A 17,205-nucleotide genomic window follows, 5' to 3' on the forward strand; every position below is an offset into this window, starting at 1 on the left:
TGGTGCCTGCACAGACTACTGCTTGTTGCGATTTTCTTTATTATTGTCAACTCTTATGTCCCAGACATGCAGTATTATGTAATGAGAAACCATTCTGTCTCCATTTTCAGGCCCTACAATCACTCCCTTCCTCCCTTGAAGTCTGGACTTATCCTGCTTGTGTTGAAAAACATTTTTTTATCGGTGCAATAATGGAATCCAGAACAAAAATAACAAGTTTGTTCCAACTTCAAATCTTCTAAACAGCCGTGGAGTTGAGTAAACATGACTGTTCAGATGTTCTTCAAAACGAAAACTGCAACAGTGCACTAGCATGGCAGACACCGTCTAGGCAACCTGGACAGGCTTTGTTTGCATTGTTTGACAGTTTCCGTTGCTGCTGGAGTATGGAAAAACAAGAAATACTAGGGCACAGGTTTCAGAAGCTGCCTTTTGAGTGGGTCAAAGGATGTATATATGCCTCGTTTTTCAGTTTTCTCGGTTTACAAGTTTGGCAAGGCACTGAATAACCAGTCACATAGGCGTTTTTATGAATTTCCTGGATAAAACTTTTCTTTGCTAATCAGCTTCCTATAACAAGCATAGAACATTCGCGCCTACAACCAATCTTACATAAGTGCAGAAACAAGGATCAATCTCCATCTGAATTTTATTTCTCTGCATAAGAACAGCCACGGGCATGAGCCCGGCGATACTGGAGCAAGTACAACACCCTGAAAGTGAATGCTATTTGCACGCCTTGCGAAGTGTCTAAATAACTTTATTAATAATCAAAAATGATAAAATATACATATACAATGTGTATAACATGCAGCAAGCATAAAAAAATTTTTCTGGCCTCGAGTCCAGCTGAATGTGTAGCAGAGAATACAACGTACTGCCAGAAGCACCAAGTGATAAAAGCACATTTCTCACCACAAACCTTAAAACAAAATTCAGAACAGGCAGTGACAGAGCTTTTTTCCAACAAGGGCAGCAGTGAACTGCACAATCGTAAAACATATCGTCCAGACTTCCATAACATGACGCTTCAGTTCTCAAATAACAAAGGTTTCGCTTAAACCACACGAAATAGATGAGAAAAAGAGGACATTTAAACTCTTAATGTTCGACTCTGGTACAACACATGGCTTTTACTTGACTTCAGATTTCTGCCCCCTTTCTAGCTTCCTTTATTGATTGCATGTTGTTTACTTTTCGTTCAAGCTTTTTCTGACACTTTTTCATGCCGCAACGCAACTTGAACGCCGTTATAGTGCAGTGTTCGCCGCTTTAGAATTTCACCAAGATTCTTCACTTAGCAGGTAAAACCATGTGTGACTGATAGCAGTAGAAACCGTCTCGGCACTGCATGTGGGTTTTTAGTTTGTGGTCCTTGAAATAAATGCTACACTAGTCATGCCATATACATACATCCTCAAGATTTGCTGTCGAAATAATAAAGTTTAAAGCATCTGCCTTGTCTTATCTTCATATTGTCCCATCTATTTGGTGCATTTTAGGTGGCGATGACCTAAACGAAACTATGTTTGCAAAACATAGTCATTTGAAACCAGCCAACTCTGAACATTGCATTGTTAGGTCATCGCTGATCATGTTACACATGATCAGCGACACAGGATGTTGTGCGTGGAATGTGGTATGAAAAGAAGACAGTGAGCAACTCTTGGTAATACTGAACCCTGCAAAGTTAAAGTTGACCACCTAAGAACAGATTTTTGCATTTGTAAACAGAAGTACCAGAGTAAGGTGCATCGGCGTCGTAGGTCAAACAAAAATTTATTCACAACACACATGATCCAGTAAACAGCACATTCCTTTGTTCCAAGAGCATGCAAAAAAAAAAAAATCATGAAAATAAATACTGTTCGGTGCGCATTGTCAGTGTAAAGCAACACATTCAATCGCACACAAAATACATACTGGTGCTATATAAACATAAACAGAGCTATTTTACTTTTTTATTTATTTATTTACAATACAATCAGTCCTGCGCCAGTGCGTGAGAACATGGTTTACGGAATGCTTCCCACTTATTTGCTTAATATGTTATTCGCATAGCTGCGGCTCATCTTTCAGCTGTCACTAGACCTCTCATAGGTGAGCAGGCGTCTCAGTATGTTTGCTTACGACTGCGCATATAAAAAAAAAGGGGGGGGCGGGTGAAACATTAGATCAGTCTTACTGCACCGGGGTGTGGAAACGTAGCCTGTGGGATGCTTCCCACTTGTTCACCTAATATCTGCATTCGCAGTGCGCACATTCCTTTCTCTCTCTCACACTCTTTTCTCTTCTTTCTTCGCCTGGCTCTCTGAGCACAACCCATGCAGGTATGGAGTGCCGCCTGCTCCGGAAGTAACCATCATTCCGGATACCTAAGAGACTAAACTAGATAGGTGTAACCACGCTAAGAAGACTCGTAGGTACGCAAACGGCACTCCATTGCCATAGAAGGATCTGGCCACCCTGGTGTAGTAGTTGGCCCCCACCTCCTATGACTTGCCAAAGCAAATTTCGACCCTCAGTCCCCAGCAGCTGTAGAGCACCCGACCACGGCGGTGGCCAAGCCAGCAACACAGCAGAGGGGGCTAAGAATCTCTGGGTTGGACAGGCCGCCTTTGGAACTTGACCCTGGCAACGTTTAACACACGAACGCTGCCTAGCGAGGGAAGCTTATTTGTTCTACTGCAGCAGCTCTCTGACATTAAGTGGGATATTATAGGGTTAAGCGAATTAAGAACAGGTAAAGGCTTCATGGAGCTGACTAGTGGACACTATCTGTGCTGCAGAGGAGCCCAAGAAGAGAGGAAAGAACATGGGGGTGGGATTCTTTATCCACAGAGAAATAGCAAGGAACGTGGAGGAATTTCTCAGAATTAATGAAAGAGTCGCAGCCGTTGTGATCAAGCTAAACAGGGGATATACGCTAAAGATAGTACAGGCCTATGCGCCAACAGCTGGCTATAAGGAGTCGGCAGAGCGCCTGCAAAAAATGCTTGAGGAACTACAATCAGAAAGCATGGCCGTGGGGTTAAAAATGAATATGAATAATTATAAAGTAATGATGATGCCGAAAGTGCCCTCTTCCGCATATGTAACAAAACGCTAGATCAAGTAGAAGAATATAACTACCTTGGGCAGATGGCTAGTGCTGACCCCAACCACGAGAGAGAAATCCCACGCAGAATAGGTATGGGCTGGGAAGGTGTCGGCAAGCACTCACACATAATGAAAAGTAAGCTACCTGTATCACTCAAAAGAAAATGTACAACCAATGCATTCTGCCGGTGATGACATATGGAGCTGAAGCTTAGCGCCTTATTAAACATTTACCACTAAAGCAAACTGCGGTCGGTTCAACGGGCCATGGAACGAATAATGATAGGAGTAACACTTATGGGCAGGAAACGAGTTTTTTGGATCAGGGAAAAAACACAAGTAGATGATATAGTTCAAATAACGAAAAAGAAATGGGCTTCCGCTGGCCATGTAATGAGCAGAACTCGCAACCGGTGGACCAAAAGGGTAACAGAGTATACCAAGAGACAGGTCCAGAAGGGGAAATCCAAGAAAATAACACGGTGGGGGGATGAAATAAGAAAATTCGGGGCCAAAAAGTGGACTTGAACAGAGCAGGACAGGAGTGGTTGGAGGTTGATGGGAGAGGCCTTCATCCCGCTGTCGACCCGAGTAGGCTGCTGCTGCTGCTGATGATGATGATGAATACTGCCAGCCCATGTGGGCTGTAGCAGGGGTGGAAACCATACAAAATGTTCATGCAAAAAACAAATCCAGCCAGTATGGGAAAGCTGACTTCAATGCAAAGCCAGCAATGTTTCCAGGCACAGATGGTCATTTCATCATGATCATCATCATTAGCCTGTCTACACCTACTGCAGGGCAAAGGCCTCTCCCATAGATCTCCAATTATCCTGGTCCTGCGCTAACTGCGACCAATTTATCCCCGTAAACTTCTTGATCTCATTTGCCCATCTTACTTTCTGCCGCCCCCTGCCTCGCTTGCCTTCTCTAGGGATCCACTTTGTTACCCTAATGACCAATGGTTATCTTGCCTTTGCATTACATGCACTACCCACACCCATTTCTCTTTCTTAATTTCTACTAATATGTCCTTAACACGCGTTTGTTCCATGGCCCACACCACTCTCTTCTTGTCCCTTAACCTTACACCTATCATCTTCCGTTCCATTTCTCCAAATTTCTGCCCCCTAGGTGAGTACCGGTAAGATGCAGTCATCATACACTTTCTTCTTCAGGGACAACGGTAGTCTGCCATTTATTATCTGAGCATGCCTGCCGAATGCACTCCAACCCATTCTTATCCTTCTCATAACCTCTGCCTCATGGTTGAGATCTGGGGTCACTACTTGGCCGAGGTACATATATTCACTTACCACTTCCACTGCTTCGCCATTATCTCAAACTGCTGTGCTCTACCGAGGTTATTGAGCATTACTTTAGCTTTCTGCATGTTAATTTTCAGGCCCACGGTTCTACTCTGCTTGTCCAGTGGGGTAAGCAATACTATTACTTTGCAATTTGTCCCCCGGGTTCTTCAGCAAGGTAATGTTATCGGCAAATCTGAGGTTACTGAGGTATTCTGCATTAACCCTTACGCCCACCTGTTCCCAATCCAATGTTATGGATACCTCTCATAAACATGCTGTGAATAGCATTGTAGAGATTGTGTCTCCTTGTCTGACGCCCTTCCTTGTTGGTATTTTACTGCTCTCCTCGTGGAGGACGATGGTAGCTCTGGACCCGTTGTAGATATCCTAGTATCTTACGTAATGCTCGTCTACCCCCCCCCCCCCCCCCCCCCCCCCACCAAATTTCACAATGCCTGAATGACTGCAGAGATTTCGACCGAATCAAATGCTTTCTCCTAATCTATGAAGGCTATATATAGGGGTTGAGTGTACTCCGTGAACTTTTCTATCACCTGACTGATCGTGTAAATATGGTCCATTGTTGAAAGCCTTTACAAAACCCTGCTTGTTCATTAGGTTGACTGAAATCTAAAGTGGCAGAAATTCTGTTAGCGATTACCTTGGTAAGTACCTTGTAGACGACTGACAGTAAGCTGATCGGCCTGTAATTTTTCAAGTGCTTCATGTCGCCTTTCTTATGGATTAGGATGATGTTCGCGTTCTTCCAAGATTCCGGTACCATTGCGGTCATTAGGCATTGCGTATACAGGTTTGCCAGTTTTTCTAGTACAATTTCTCCGCCATCCTTCAAGAGGTCTGCTGTTATCTGATCCTCACCAGGTGCTTTGCCCCCTTTCATTTCTTTCAAAGCCTTCCTTACTTCTTCGGTCGTTACTGGTGGGATGTCTATCTCCTCTGAGCTACTGTCTCATTCAGCATTATCCTGGATGTCCCGGCTACTGTACAGATCCCTGTAGAACTCCTCGGTCACTGTGACTATTTTATCCCTATTTGTGATGACGTTGCCCTGCTTGTCTATAAGTGCATACATCTGATTTTTCCCCATGCCTCTCCACTGCTTTCAGGCAGCCTCCGTTCTTTACAGCATACTCAATCTTCTCCATATTATACTTCCATATGTCAACTGTCTTACGCTTATCAACTTCAAAAGCTCTGCTAGTTCTATTCTGTCAGCTGGGATAGAGATTGTCATACTTTGCCATTTCCTAATTAAATCTTTTGTTTTCTGGGAAAGCTTACCAGTATCCTGTCTAGCCAATGATTATCTCCCATCATGCCTCTAGCCTCGTGCCTAGCCATCCTAAATGACCATCAGAGATGGTAATTTACCCGCCGCGGTGGCTCAGTGGCTAAGGCGTTGCGCTGCTGAGCACGAGGTCGCGGGTTCGATTCCCGGCCGCGGCGGCCGCTTTTCTGATGGAGGCGAAAACCAAAAACGCCCGTGTGTACGAGATTTCGGCGCACGTTAAAGATCCCCAGGTGGTCAAAATTAATCCGGAGCCCTCCACTACGGCGCGCCTCATCGCCTGCGTTGCGTGTCCAATCATCATCAATCATCATCAGAGATGGTAATTTAATGTATACTTAATTGTACTTTGGTCATGTGACAAATAGAATCGGATAAGAGGCGAAAACAAGGTCACCACAAGGATGCTGTATGGTCACTACCTCAAAAAAAGATCCTGTCATTGGCAAGATGGATGAAAGGGATGCTTAACAGCAGATGTGAGAATGCATGCAAAGTGACATTGTTTCTGGTGAGATAATCATCCATGACATTGGTGCAGTGAAGCAGTAATCTATGTGGAACTAGAGGGCCGCTGTGACAGAAAGAGATGAGCCGAGAAGGCACGCAAAAGCCACGTCAAATAGCAAGCGCATGGTGGGGTGATATCGCATGACGAAACAACAGGGGGTTCTGCTACACTCACAGCAACGCTGGTGCAATTTTCAAACGGTCGCATGGCATTGCAAGTAATTATACAGGCACAGTTCACTCGCATTGCACTGATGTGTAATGAATAGGTGCTGGTCGGCAGCTTTTGCTAAGGTCTTAATACAACTGTTGATAAACTTTTGTTAAAAGTGCCATGAAAACAAAATACGTGGTTCGTTAAAAAGAATGCTTTGTCCCGATGACAATGATACCAATTTAATCACAAACTTCAAACAAATCATCGATATTAAAGAAAACACAATCAACAGTGGCAACTCCCTATCCATTTCCCGGCAATTTTCCTGTGACATCACAGACTCTTGTTTGTGCGATTGGCGGCCGCCAACCTAAACGACCGCTAGAACACATGACTAGACAATTGTAGTGGGGGATCGTCTAGTTTGATAGCTAACGCGCAGCTAACACACTGACAAAAATGTTTTTAGCGGCGCTTCACAACACCTCACTCATGCCCATATTATGTCACCATGGCACAAAATTTGAAAGTTGTTCCATATTTGTTGTTTTTTTTCAGTTAAAAGAACGCTATCGTGGCTGGAATGAAGCTGAATGAGCTACCAAAGTCTAGTTCTTTCAAATAGAGCAAAGTTGTATTTTGTCTTCATGGCCCCTTTAATTTCAGTTTTAGTATGTTTTTTTGTTCATTTTGTGCTAAAAACATAGCTAAAATACCCGTTCATTTGAGTGCTAAAAACCCAGATGGGTGCTTAAAAAAATAAAAACTAACAAAACCGTCTTATAACCGCAATGCCTGATCTCCCTGGTACCATGGCATGCATCTTCTTTTAAAGTCACCATGATATGGCGACTTCTAAATAAATGCAGTACAGACACAGCAGTTTTCTCGGCAGAAAAAGTTGAAGGGGGAGCATGCAAAGATTCATTTTAAAACGTCACATGTTTACAGCCACTACACTGATGCAAAAAGTGAGCAATGAACAGTGGTGAGTCTGGTGCGAGCTTTGGAACACAGTGCTTACTGTGTGCTGCAATAGCTCTGGTTCAGGTATGGCTGTTTGGCATCGCCACTAGCACGACTTCAAAAGAAACTAGGCGAGCCCGCAGCCGTCACACATTCCTCAAGAACCTGTCTCGTCGTCCTCGCTGCTGTCGCTAAATTGTACCTGCACCTTGCCCTGACGGCGAGGCAAAGCCTTGCGGGTCGTCAGTGGCGCTGGTGTCACTTCAATGTCTTCATCCCCCTCCTCACTTTCGGAGATCGAAGACATCCTCCGCCGCCGCCTCTTGCTCTGCGTTCCCAAGTTTGCTGGCGCTGCGCATAGAGGGAAGTGCACCGCTCATGTGTGACAAACATTTGTTGGGGAAATCTGAGGCACAATCGATAAAAGTAAAAACATTTGGCAGTGCATTTTGAAGATTTGGGACTCAATTATCAGAGTGCGTAAGTTCCCAGACTGGTTCTAGCTTTTTATTCCCCAATTAAATTATTATAAAAATGGGAGGGGAGAAGGAGGGGGGGGGGGGGGGGTGTAACACCTTTAGGGAAATGCACAACTGCACAGCCTGAGCTTCGGACAAGGTCTTCTGAAGCTTCAGGAGGCACAGAAATGAACTTTTTAGCCTCTTATTTGTCGCAGAATAGTGCAGTTCAACTCGTACAATTTCGTTTTATCTTCCTACATGGTAAAAAATAGAGCGCAGTAAGACGAACACAGAGAAAGAATAACAGATGGATGGGACAAGGGCTCAAAGTATCGCTTACTGGCACAGGGCGGCTTGCCGCCATGTCTGGTGGCCGACTTTGGCATCGCCACTGACTTCTTTGTTCTCTGGGTCAGTTCGCCCTCGGTGATGCCCTTGCTGTGCAGTTCCTCCACGAGGTCTTCGAATTCTTGAATGAGCGTCTGTGGACAAAAGAGGGGCAGGTGCAAGACTCTTGGGTCATCGCTATACTACAACGCAATGCCTGTACAAATTTCCTGCACAAGACAGTGGGTCTCTGATTATTTTTTTTTTTTCCGGATTTTTTGCTAGCTTCCGGGCGTTCCGGAAGCCAGCAAGCTGCAAGAAGCTTGCTCTTACGCAGGAAGTTGCCTCATATGCTTAAGCACCTTGGTGTACACCAGAAACCGAAAAATCAAGGAGTTGCCTAACCCCAGCTGCACTGAAGGGAAGAGCCTTTTTAACACGAAAGTGTTTTATTCTGGGATACACGAACATTTCTCTGACATCATATCCGTCACAGAAATGACGCCAGTACAATGAAGCAAGCGGCGTGTAAAGGGTGCACCCCTGCACACAGCGTCTTTGTGCGGGGAAGCAACCTTTAGTAGTAAAGAGTACGTTATACTCAGGGTTGTTCGTTTTCGGGTTTTATATTTTAACGCGAAAGTGTTTTATGCCAGGATCCACCAAGGTTTCACTGACGTCATATCCGTCACGGAAATGACGCCAGTACACCTTTGCCGAAGCGACCCGCCAGCAGGACGTCGCTCGTCAAGCACACCCACACGACAGCCGCCGAATTGCAAATCATGCTCAGTTGCAGATTTTGCTTCACATTTCACTTTCGTGTTTTACTGAATCCTATGAATGAGGAATCAACCACAGTTTTTTTTCTGTCAACTGCTACTGTCTACTTCCCAATATATATCGCTGCTTTCGTCAGTATGCTTGATCCGGATAAGCTACTTTCCCAAGCTGAAATTGAGCATGACGCAGCGACACTGACTCATTTCTGCAGCCTTTTGCCATCGCAGTCGTCCATTCCTTTTCGACTTGCGAAATCGTCACGGTCTTTGGGAAGACATTATTTTTTTTTCTTTAGAACATCCTGCACTTTCCGCTTTGTTTGAATTTGTTCCCGGGTCGTTCCTCGGGTGCCAATTGAAAAGAGGATGTACACCTTAAACAAAATTTAACCCTTTGCAGTCTGGAACTTTTACCCACTTTCTGGCCGTCCCGTCCGAAATCAATTTGGCAGTTGCTGGCGCCGCGAAGAAAAACAAACTGTGCAAGAAAAACACAGGATATTTTCTTTCTTGCATTCTGCTTGCAACTCCTTTAGGATATTTGAATAGTGTGTGAAATCGCTCGAAGCATTTTCCTGGGCGCAGGACGAACCAAAAGAAAACACACCACACAGCGCTGCGCTGTCTGGCGTGTCTTCTTTCGGTTTGTCTTGTTTTTTTAGCGCAATTGTATTTCCAACAGTTAGCTTTCGTGCACGGTACCGAGGCTACACAAAGAAGTTGAACACATGAAAACCATAAACAAGTGACGCCTTTGAAAAATAAAAAATTGACAGTATCCCATGCCCGGACATGCTCCACTATTTCAAAATTTTCTTCCAATCCACAATAAGTTTCCAACACAACAGATGTAAACGATTGAGCTAAGCTGGGTAATATGATTTCAAGCCAGTTACGTACCTTGGTTTCTGGTTTCATAGTCTGGACCTTCTTCGCACCTGAGGCAAAATGAAAGTTGTGAAAGCGAGTGGTTAAGATGACACATCTCTGTGAAAACCAATAACTTTGAAAAATGGCAGCGCAACTAAACCGGTCGGCCGTGTACTGTCATTGTCCAAACAAGGGCTCACCTGATATGATGCTGATGATGCTTTCATACACGGCATCCACCCGCAGCTTATCTCCAAAGCAATTAATGTTTTCGTAGAGCTTCCTGATGCCTCGCTCTCCAAATGGAATGAGTGACATGCAGTATGCGAGATCACGCCACTGGCATTCCGTCCTGCAAAAAGACACGAAAACAGTCATCCGCTTTGGAGCTGAAAAAAAGAAGATCCGTTACCCATCATTTGTTCAGGAAATTTGGGAGCTAACAAAGCAGTGTGCGGCTAGGATCTCTTGTCTAGTGGGTGTTGGCCATGCTCGCATGTACACGACCTAGTCATTAGGACGTGAAAGAGCACGCACCAGGGTGGTGCGGGCTTCAAGCCAAGAAGACAGGAGGTGCGGCAAAAGCTCTTTTTCTAGGTGTCCAGCCACTTGCCAACAGTACTGCAAGTACTGCAAGTAAGCATTGCACACTGGCAGCAATCACAAGCGAAAATTGCCAAGTATCCGCTACTTATATTTTGCATGTGCTTTTTACGAGGCACTTCTTATTTAAAAAACAAAAAAAAGCATAGTTCTATGTAGTTGGTTTGCTGAAAAAAATATCACAAACTTTGAAATACTCCGAAAGCATTCAAAGTTTTCGAATACAGTTAAACCTCGTTGTAACGAAACTGAAGGGGTGCTGCAATTTGCTCATTATAACCAACGTTTCACTACAGCCGTAGCAGGCATTTATGCAAATATGGAGCGCTGTACTTGCCCAAAACAAATCAAATAGCGGGCGAAATTGCATCGCGCCACATTGCGGTACACAACAAAGTACTAACCGCATTCCAGATATAAAAGGGAACTTTCACGCACCTACTTCGTTGCAGTTCAAAATACGTAAATCGTATGTGAAACAGGCTTAGATGCAAAGAAGTACGTAATTGGACGTTGATGCATCTTTCTGATGCGATTGACAGCTCACTCAGCTTCGGGCCCGATCTGGCAGCTTTTATCATAGCCGCCTTCATGTCTACCGTCTCGCTTCCACTTCCCACCTGGCGCATTTATGCTGCTCAAATCATACGCACGGCACGATAAAAGACAAGGCTGAAGCAGTAAAAATAAAAAGAAACACGCACACAACTTCAACAACGCGGCTCCCACGACGCAAGTTGGCGAGTGACAGCAGTTGCAGGCAGGTGCGCCGCAACCGGAGTGCCGCGTGCATTGGCTGCGTGCCATGCGCAGCAAGAAAAAGGTGGAATGACTTCGCGGGCACAGCGGACGTACGCACACCGTCCGGCTTTGCGCATGTTGCGGGAAGGTGCATCTGTCGCCTTATGTACAGCTGTCAGCTGTCGCCTTATGCACCGTCTCAAGTCCGCGTGGCGCACTGTTGTGAAATTGGCTCAAAATTTTATTTCCTAGCGATATTTGTTTGTCATATCCCGTAATGGGCAAATTTACCTCGAGGGTTTTACGCAGTATTTAAAACGAGGTTTTAAGTACACTGATATCTATGGGGACTTTCAAGGGGAATTTCAATTTGCTCGTTATACCCATTATTTCATTATAGCCGGTCTTGTTATAACGAGGCTTAGCTGTAGTGCAATTCAATTTAAACTGAACGAAATACTGCATTATTTGTTTTGATATTTGAAAGTTTCAAATAAATGCACAGCCTTATATGTAACTCTCTCGTAACTGTCAGCCATTTCTTGATTCAGTGTCTCCATTCAATGCACATACCTTGTATGGCCAACATAAGGTCTTGGTTTGGCATTATAGTGTTTTCAAAGTGGTTGCAAGAAGCCTTAAAATTCTTAGAGATCCCTTTCAAGGACACATCACACACGACAAAATCATCTCTGATTATGGTGACTGCTTGGTCCACTAAGCTCTTCAGCAAATGTGCTGTGAAAGGCAAAAGTTGCAATGAGGCCTAAAAACGAGGATCTATAAAAATTGATGCGTAGAGGAACGCAGAGGTACACATTCTGTTATTTCTGTAGTGTCGAATTCAACAATAAAGGTCCCAATAATACGATACGTAGGCCATTACCAACTTCAGAACCAATTTTGTGACTAATTTGAAACCTCATAGTAACATTAGTTTGACATCAAAGATATTCAAAGCCTTTGCTGAACCAAGATACAGTTGCACGCAGGAAAATGCATCCGACTGCAAAGATGTTGTACACTCACTTCATGGTGAGGAATCGGAAGCAAAGCTTCTCCACAAAGTTTTCAAGATCTTTTTTCTTGTTGATGCAAGAGAAGAGGAGCCTAAATTGAGAGAGAAAACGCATTACTACCACACTCTACAAAAAGTGCTCGCGCAACACACCAACCGAGACGTAGCGTGCTTACTTCATTACAGTGCGGAAGCTCTCCTCATCTATGCCGCGCTCGTCGTCCGTCAAATGGCTGATGATGTCAGGCAGCAGATTGTACAGTGCATTTCCCTGCAGAGATCAAATGAAGGACACAAACACAGTTTCTTAGCAATTGCTTGGGGTGGCATGACAACTGCATTCATCAGTGCACAGATGGATTCAGTCACAGTTCAGTGGCTGCTGGAATCTCAGGACTGGCCATACTGGACTCACCTTGGTTCCAAGCTCAAGGAAAAATCTCCGGCACATGTCCGCCACTTCGGTGTCCTCTTCCATGACCATGACAGCAATGTCACTGATCTGGCCCTTGACTTTGATCATGTCGTTCAGGACAAGGAAGCTGACCGTCTTCAGGGCGCTCATCTTGACTTGCCGCACCGGGTCATGCAACCTGTTTGATTGTGGAGCAGAAAGCGGGAAAATGCTCACCTGATGCTCCCAGAGGAGAAATAAATTTCTTTTGGGCTAAATGATGCATTTTTAATTAAGGCATGTACAGATATTATATTTTTTTTCTTTTTTCATCTACATTCGACAGAATAACATGTTACAGTTCAATCTTGTTACAACGAAAATGAAGATGCACCGGGATTTGCTCGTTATAACCAATATTTCGTTATAGCTGTAGCAGGCATTTTCTGCACATATTGTGCACTGTACTTACTCAAAACAAATAGCCGGCGAGATTGGATCTTACCGCATGGCGATACACAACAAAACAACCGCATTTCGGAAATAAAAACGAAAAGTCACGCTTTTACTTTATTGCCGTTTAAAATATGTAACTCACATTTTGAACAGACTTTGCTGCAAAGAAGTTTCTGATGTGAACGATGGCTCGCTCAGCTTCGTGCCCGACGTGACGGCTTTTATCATAACCACCTTCTGGTTTAGCATTACTCTTTCACTTTCACTTCCCACCTTGTGCATTCATGCTGCTCGAATCACGCACGCATCGCGATAAAAAAATAAGGCTGAAGCACTGTAAAAAAAAAAAAAAAAAAAAAAAAAAAACACGCACACAACTTCAGCAACGCGGCTGCCGTGGCACATGTCGGCGAGCTACAACAGTTGCAGATGAGTGCGTTGCGCCCAGACGTGCCACGTGCATAGGCTGTGTGCCGTGTGCAGCAAGAGGACGGTGGGAATGTCTTCGCGGGAGCAGCGGATGCATGGTGCGCCGTACAGCTTTGCGCACATTGCTAGAGGGTTCATGGCGGGAGTCTTGAGCTCCTAAATACAGTTATCTCGTTGCTCACCGCGTCCAATCCGCGTTGCGCAGTCGTGAAATTAGCTCAAAATTTTATTTCCTAACAATATTTGTTTGTTTTATCCCGTAACGGGCACATTTTACCTCGTTAAAATGAGGTTTTCAATATGGCCCCTTTCAAGGGGAATTACGCTTCGCTCATTATCTCCATTATGTCGTTACATCCCGTCTCGTTATAACGAGGTTTAACTGTATTTGATATCCGCTTTGATCAAAAATTCAGTACTCAAAAATTTCGAATCAACCATAATGAAGAGTGAAACTTGGTCAGCCTATTCCCCCATGGAAGATGACACGCACGTGGGATGCGGTCCCTGTGGGAGGCAAACCTAATCCTGCACGCCTTTTTTCGGCAGTGACACAAAGCTCTAGCGCGCGGCAGAAGACGGAGATCACGTGGCACCCACAAACAGCACCAGAGCAGGCATCTGGCAGGTACTTGGCAGTAGAACCAATGGCGCGTACCAGAGAAATTGCCATCGCTAAACGTTTTCAGGTCACTTTACTGAATGACGTAAACAGCACGTAATAATACAAGGGCAACGCGTAATAATATTTTTTTAAGCTTTCTCTTGCGTGTATCTAAATCCGCCAAAGCATGCCAAAACAAAGAGGCAACAGTGGAGAAAGCAGAGTGGGTGCAGCACTTCATAATATGACACCGACAATGCACCACGCGCACATCGGAGCATGTGTTTTAAACACATTTGTGCGACCAGTTGAGGCAGCTGTAGTTCTGAACAATAGTGCTTAGCTCTGGACATGTGTCTTTCGCTTTAGCCCTGGAGGATGCTGTGTGTCTCCATTTCTTTCAAACATTAGGAATAAATGGAAATACCTGAGCTGCACTTCCTGCTATACGTGTGCAACACTTGCGATAAGTAGAAGCATTCAACTGCATAAAGCAGTCATAAATAAGAATTTATCAAAGTTGTTTTGTTACCAGAAAACCCAAAAATGACCTCAAAAGGTGCCTAGTCCAAGGTTTGCTTTTGGAATGGCTTGCTTTGGAATAACACTTATCGTCAGGGCACCCAGAGCAAAGCCCACCTGGCGTAGAGCTTCTCCGTCCAGCTGGAAAGTAAGTTGGGAAATCGAACGATGAGGTCCCCCACGGCAATCACCAGGTTGCAGCGAATCTGTGGGTCCGGAGAGTTCTCCAGCAGGTTGAAAAACAGGGTCAGGTGCTGCTCACAGAACGTAGCACTGCAAAGAGCGCACACACGTAGCGTTGCAAAGCAGCTGCGGTTCTCGATAGTTTGCAAAAGAAAACCTAAATTTCCCCTCTAAAGAATTGGTAGGAATGTAAATGCAAGGGCAGGTGAGGGGGTTTTCAAGCCATGCTCTCTTCCTCTCCATTACATCACACACATCACGCTTACATTCCTTTCTCTCTCCCAAATCCAACACATCACTGTCCTTTATGAAAAGAGGTATCACGATGCTGTCACACCTCGAGAATTGGGGGATTACCCGTGGAGGGGGGGCAGAAAGGGAGGGCAATAATTTACTTATTTATTAATTTTTTTGCAGCATACGTGACTTGTCTAGCCTACGATATCAGCCATAATTTCAAGGCCATAATAATACTGCAAACCAAGCAAATTCAAAATGACACTGATTTACAACTGGGGGTGCAGCAGGGTACACGGGCCACTGCCCAGCTAGTCCACCTACTGATGATTTTGCCACGACTTCACTGTGGCAGACTTGGCTTTCTTCAAAAACTTGTCAGTGCATGATTGCTCATAGCACGTCCCAGACTGGAATCTGGAGAAGAGGCTCCTGGCATGCACAACACTGTCACTGCCGTTGACAAAGAAATTGTCCATGGCCCCCTGCTTCTCAGTGGTGCGCACAAAGTTCTGGTGCTTAGTCGTGGCCAAAAGCAGTTTAATATCACTTTTCCTACCATGTGCCACATTCACGTCAAATGCACAAGTCGTGCGAAATCCGAAGCGCTTGCCTTTCCGGGACGGCACAAAGCATGGAAATGCTGTAGTTAAGGCCTAAAGAAAAACTGTCAATACTTCTCCTTTGGCTTCGACAACGCCATGTGGTCAACCGAGCTATAAAAAAGGCCTACACACTCACTGAACCCAAATGGCTTGGATACGACTTGCGCTGTTGGAAATTACAATGCGGATGTGCTGCTTGATGTGTTTTCCTCTTTTTTTTTTTTTGCCCGGTTTGTGCACTTTTTTTGGGAGATTTATGACTGTTTCTGTACAATCGGTATGGGATAGGTGAAAAATGGGAGAGTTGGCAGGCATGTACTGCGCTCATCACAGCGATGATGATAACGCTAGCACGATGCATGCATGGACAAATTTTCGCACGGAACTCGGTATACATCACGTTCTACGATTGAAGCAAACCCACTGCGGTGGCTCAGAGGCTAAGGCGCTGTGCTGCTGAGCACAAGGTCGTGGGTTCGATTACCGGCCACGGCGGCCGCTTTTCTGATGGAGGCAAAAAGCAAAAACGCCCGTGTGTACGAGATTTCGGCGCACGTTTAAGATCCCCGGGTGGTCAAAATTAATCCGGAGCCCTCCACTACGGCGCGCCTCATCGCCTGCATTGCGTTGGCGCGTTAAACCCTAAAATCAATATTCAATCAACGATTGAAGCAAGGCAGTTCATAAACACTCCCCGTGACCGCTCGAGGTGGTCAGTCCTGCGTGGGCCCTCACTTGATGAGCATGAGCTTGGCCAAGGCCAGGGAAGCCATGGTGCGCAGTCCTGGGTCAGTGTACGTGTCCTCTTCCTGGACGACGCGAACCACCAGCTCGGCCCAGAATCGCAGTGGGCTGTCCTCTGCAGAGCAGCAAGGGATGCGGAGCGCACCTTCCCAGGTCAGCGGGACAATTTTCGGGGGAGACAACGAGAAGAGTGGAGAATGGCTGTTCTGGCAAGTTCAGATATTCCCCTGGAAAAGTTTCCCTCTTTTTGCACTGGGCTTTGCCCACATTTCACACAGCCTTCATTCCTGCACTGGGCTCTGCTGCCGGGTTTCATTTGTCGGCCAACTCGGCAGGCCTTGCTGTAAAATTCCAGCCTTTGCAGTGCACTAGTCTCGAGCGTCAAATAGTCGACGCGTGTCCCCATACAGGGTGCGGACCAGAAAGCGACACTCACCACCCAACACCACGTTGTCCAAAAGGTGGATGATGTACTCTGCATCAGCGTCCTCTGTTACGGGGCCAGTCACTTCCTCGTCAAGGCTCTGGTCACTCTGATCTTCCTGCAAAACAAAACAAAGCTGCCGAAATGCCTCAGATGCTCTAGACAGGTTAAAACAACACTAAAAAAAAACAATAAAGGACCCCTCTGCTAGAAAATTAAAAAAAAGGGCTACCTGGAAGCAAAGCTAAGTACTTCTTTCACTATCTTTATCCTGAACCCTACTTTACCTGCACACTGAAGGTTCCTTGAGGCTGAACTTATTCAGTTCCAAGTTCATACTTTCTCAAAATTCTCTTTACAGGGATTCTGCAACCTGTACAAATGCTTCCTGCAGTTTTTCCAGTGCTGGCAATGATTCTTGGCTCCCCGAGTAAAAATATTGCGCACGGAAGCC

The 17,205-nt window shown here is 45.2% G+C and overlaps 1 protein-coding gene across 1 annotated transcript in view; it reads right to left on the reverse strand.

The window, feature by feature from the left end:
• Positions 1–1,760: 1,760 nt before the first annotated feature.
• The window catches only part of LOC144156070 (condensin complex subunit 1-like), a 65,153-nt gene continuing 49,708 nt past the window's right edge, over positions 1,761–17,205 (reverse strand). Inside the window, exons 23-32 of the mRNA XM_077687858.1 lie at positions 16,764–16,869; positions 16,319–16,442; positions 14,676–14,831; positions 12,569–12,746; positions 12,330–12,424; positions 12,165–12,245; positions 9,992–10,143; positions 9,822–9,859; positions 8,153–8,294; positions 1,761–7,702 (exon numbers count right to left, since the gene is read on the reverse strand). Of these exons, the coding sequence (XP_077543984.1) occupies positions 7,509–7,702; positions 8,153–8,294; positions 9,822–9,859; positions 9,992–10,143; positions 12,165–12,245; positions 12,330–12,424; positions 12,569–12,746; positions 14,676–14,831; positions 16,319–16,442; positions 16,764–16,869 (1,266 nt within the window). The 3' untranslated portion in view covers positions 1,761–7,508. The remainder of the gene's footprint in view (positions 7,703–8,152; positions 8,295–9,821; positions 9,860–9,991; positions 10,144–12,164; positions 12,246–12,329; positions 12,425–12,568; positions 12,747–14,675; positions 14,832–16,318; positions 16,443–16,763; positions 16,870–17,205) is intronic.

This window comes from Haemaphysalis longicornis, unplaced genomic scaffold (assembly GCF_048455015.1).
Source record: "Haemaphysalis longicornis isolate Haplotype H1 unplaced genomic scaffold, Haemaphysalis longicornis Haplotype H1 scaffold_1, whole genome shotgun sequence".
NCBI classification, from domain to species: domain Eukaryota; kingdom Metazoa; phylum Arthropoda; class Arachnida; order Ixodida; family Ixodidae; genus Haemaphysalis; species Haemaphysalis longicornis.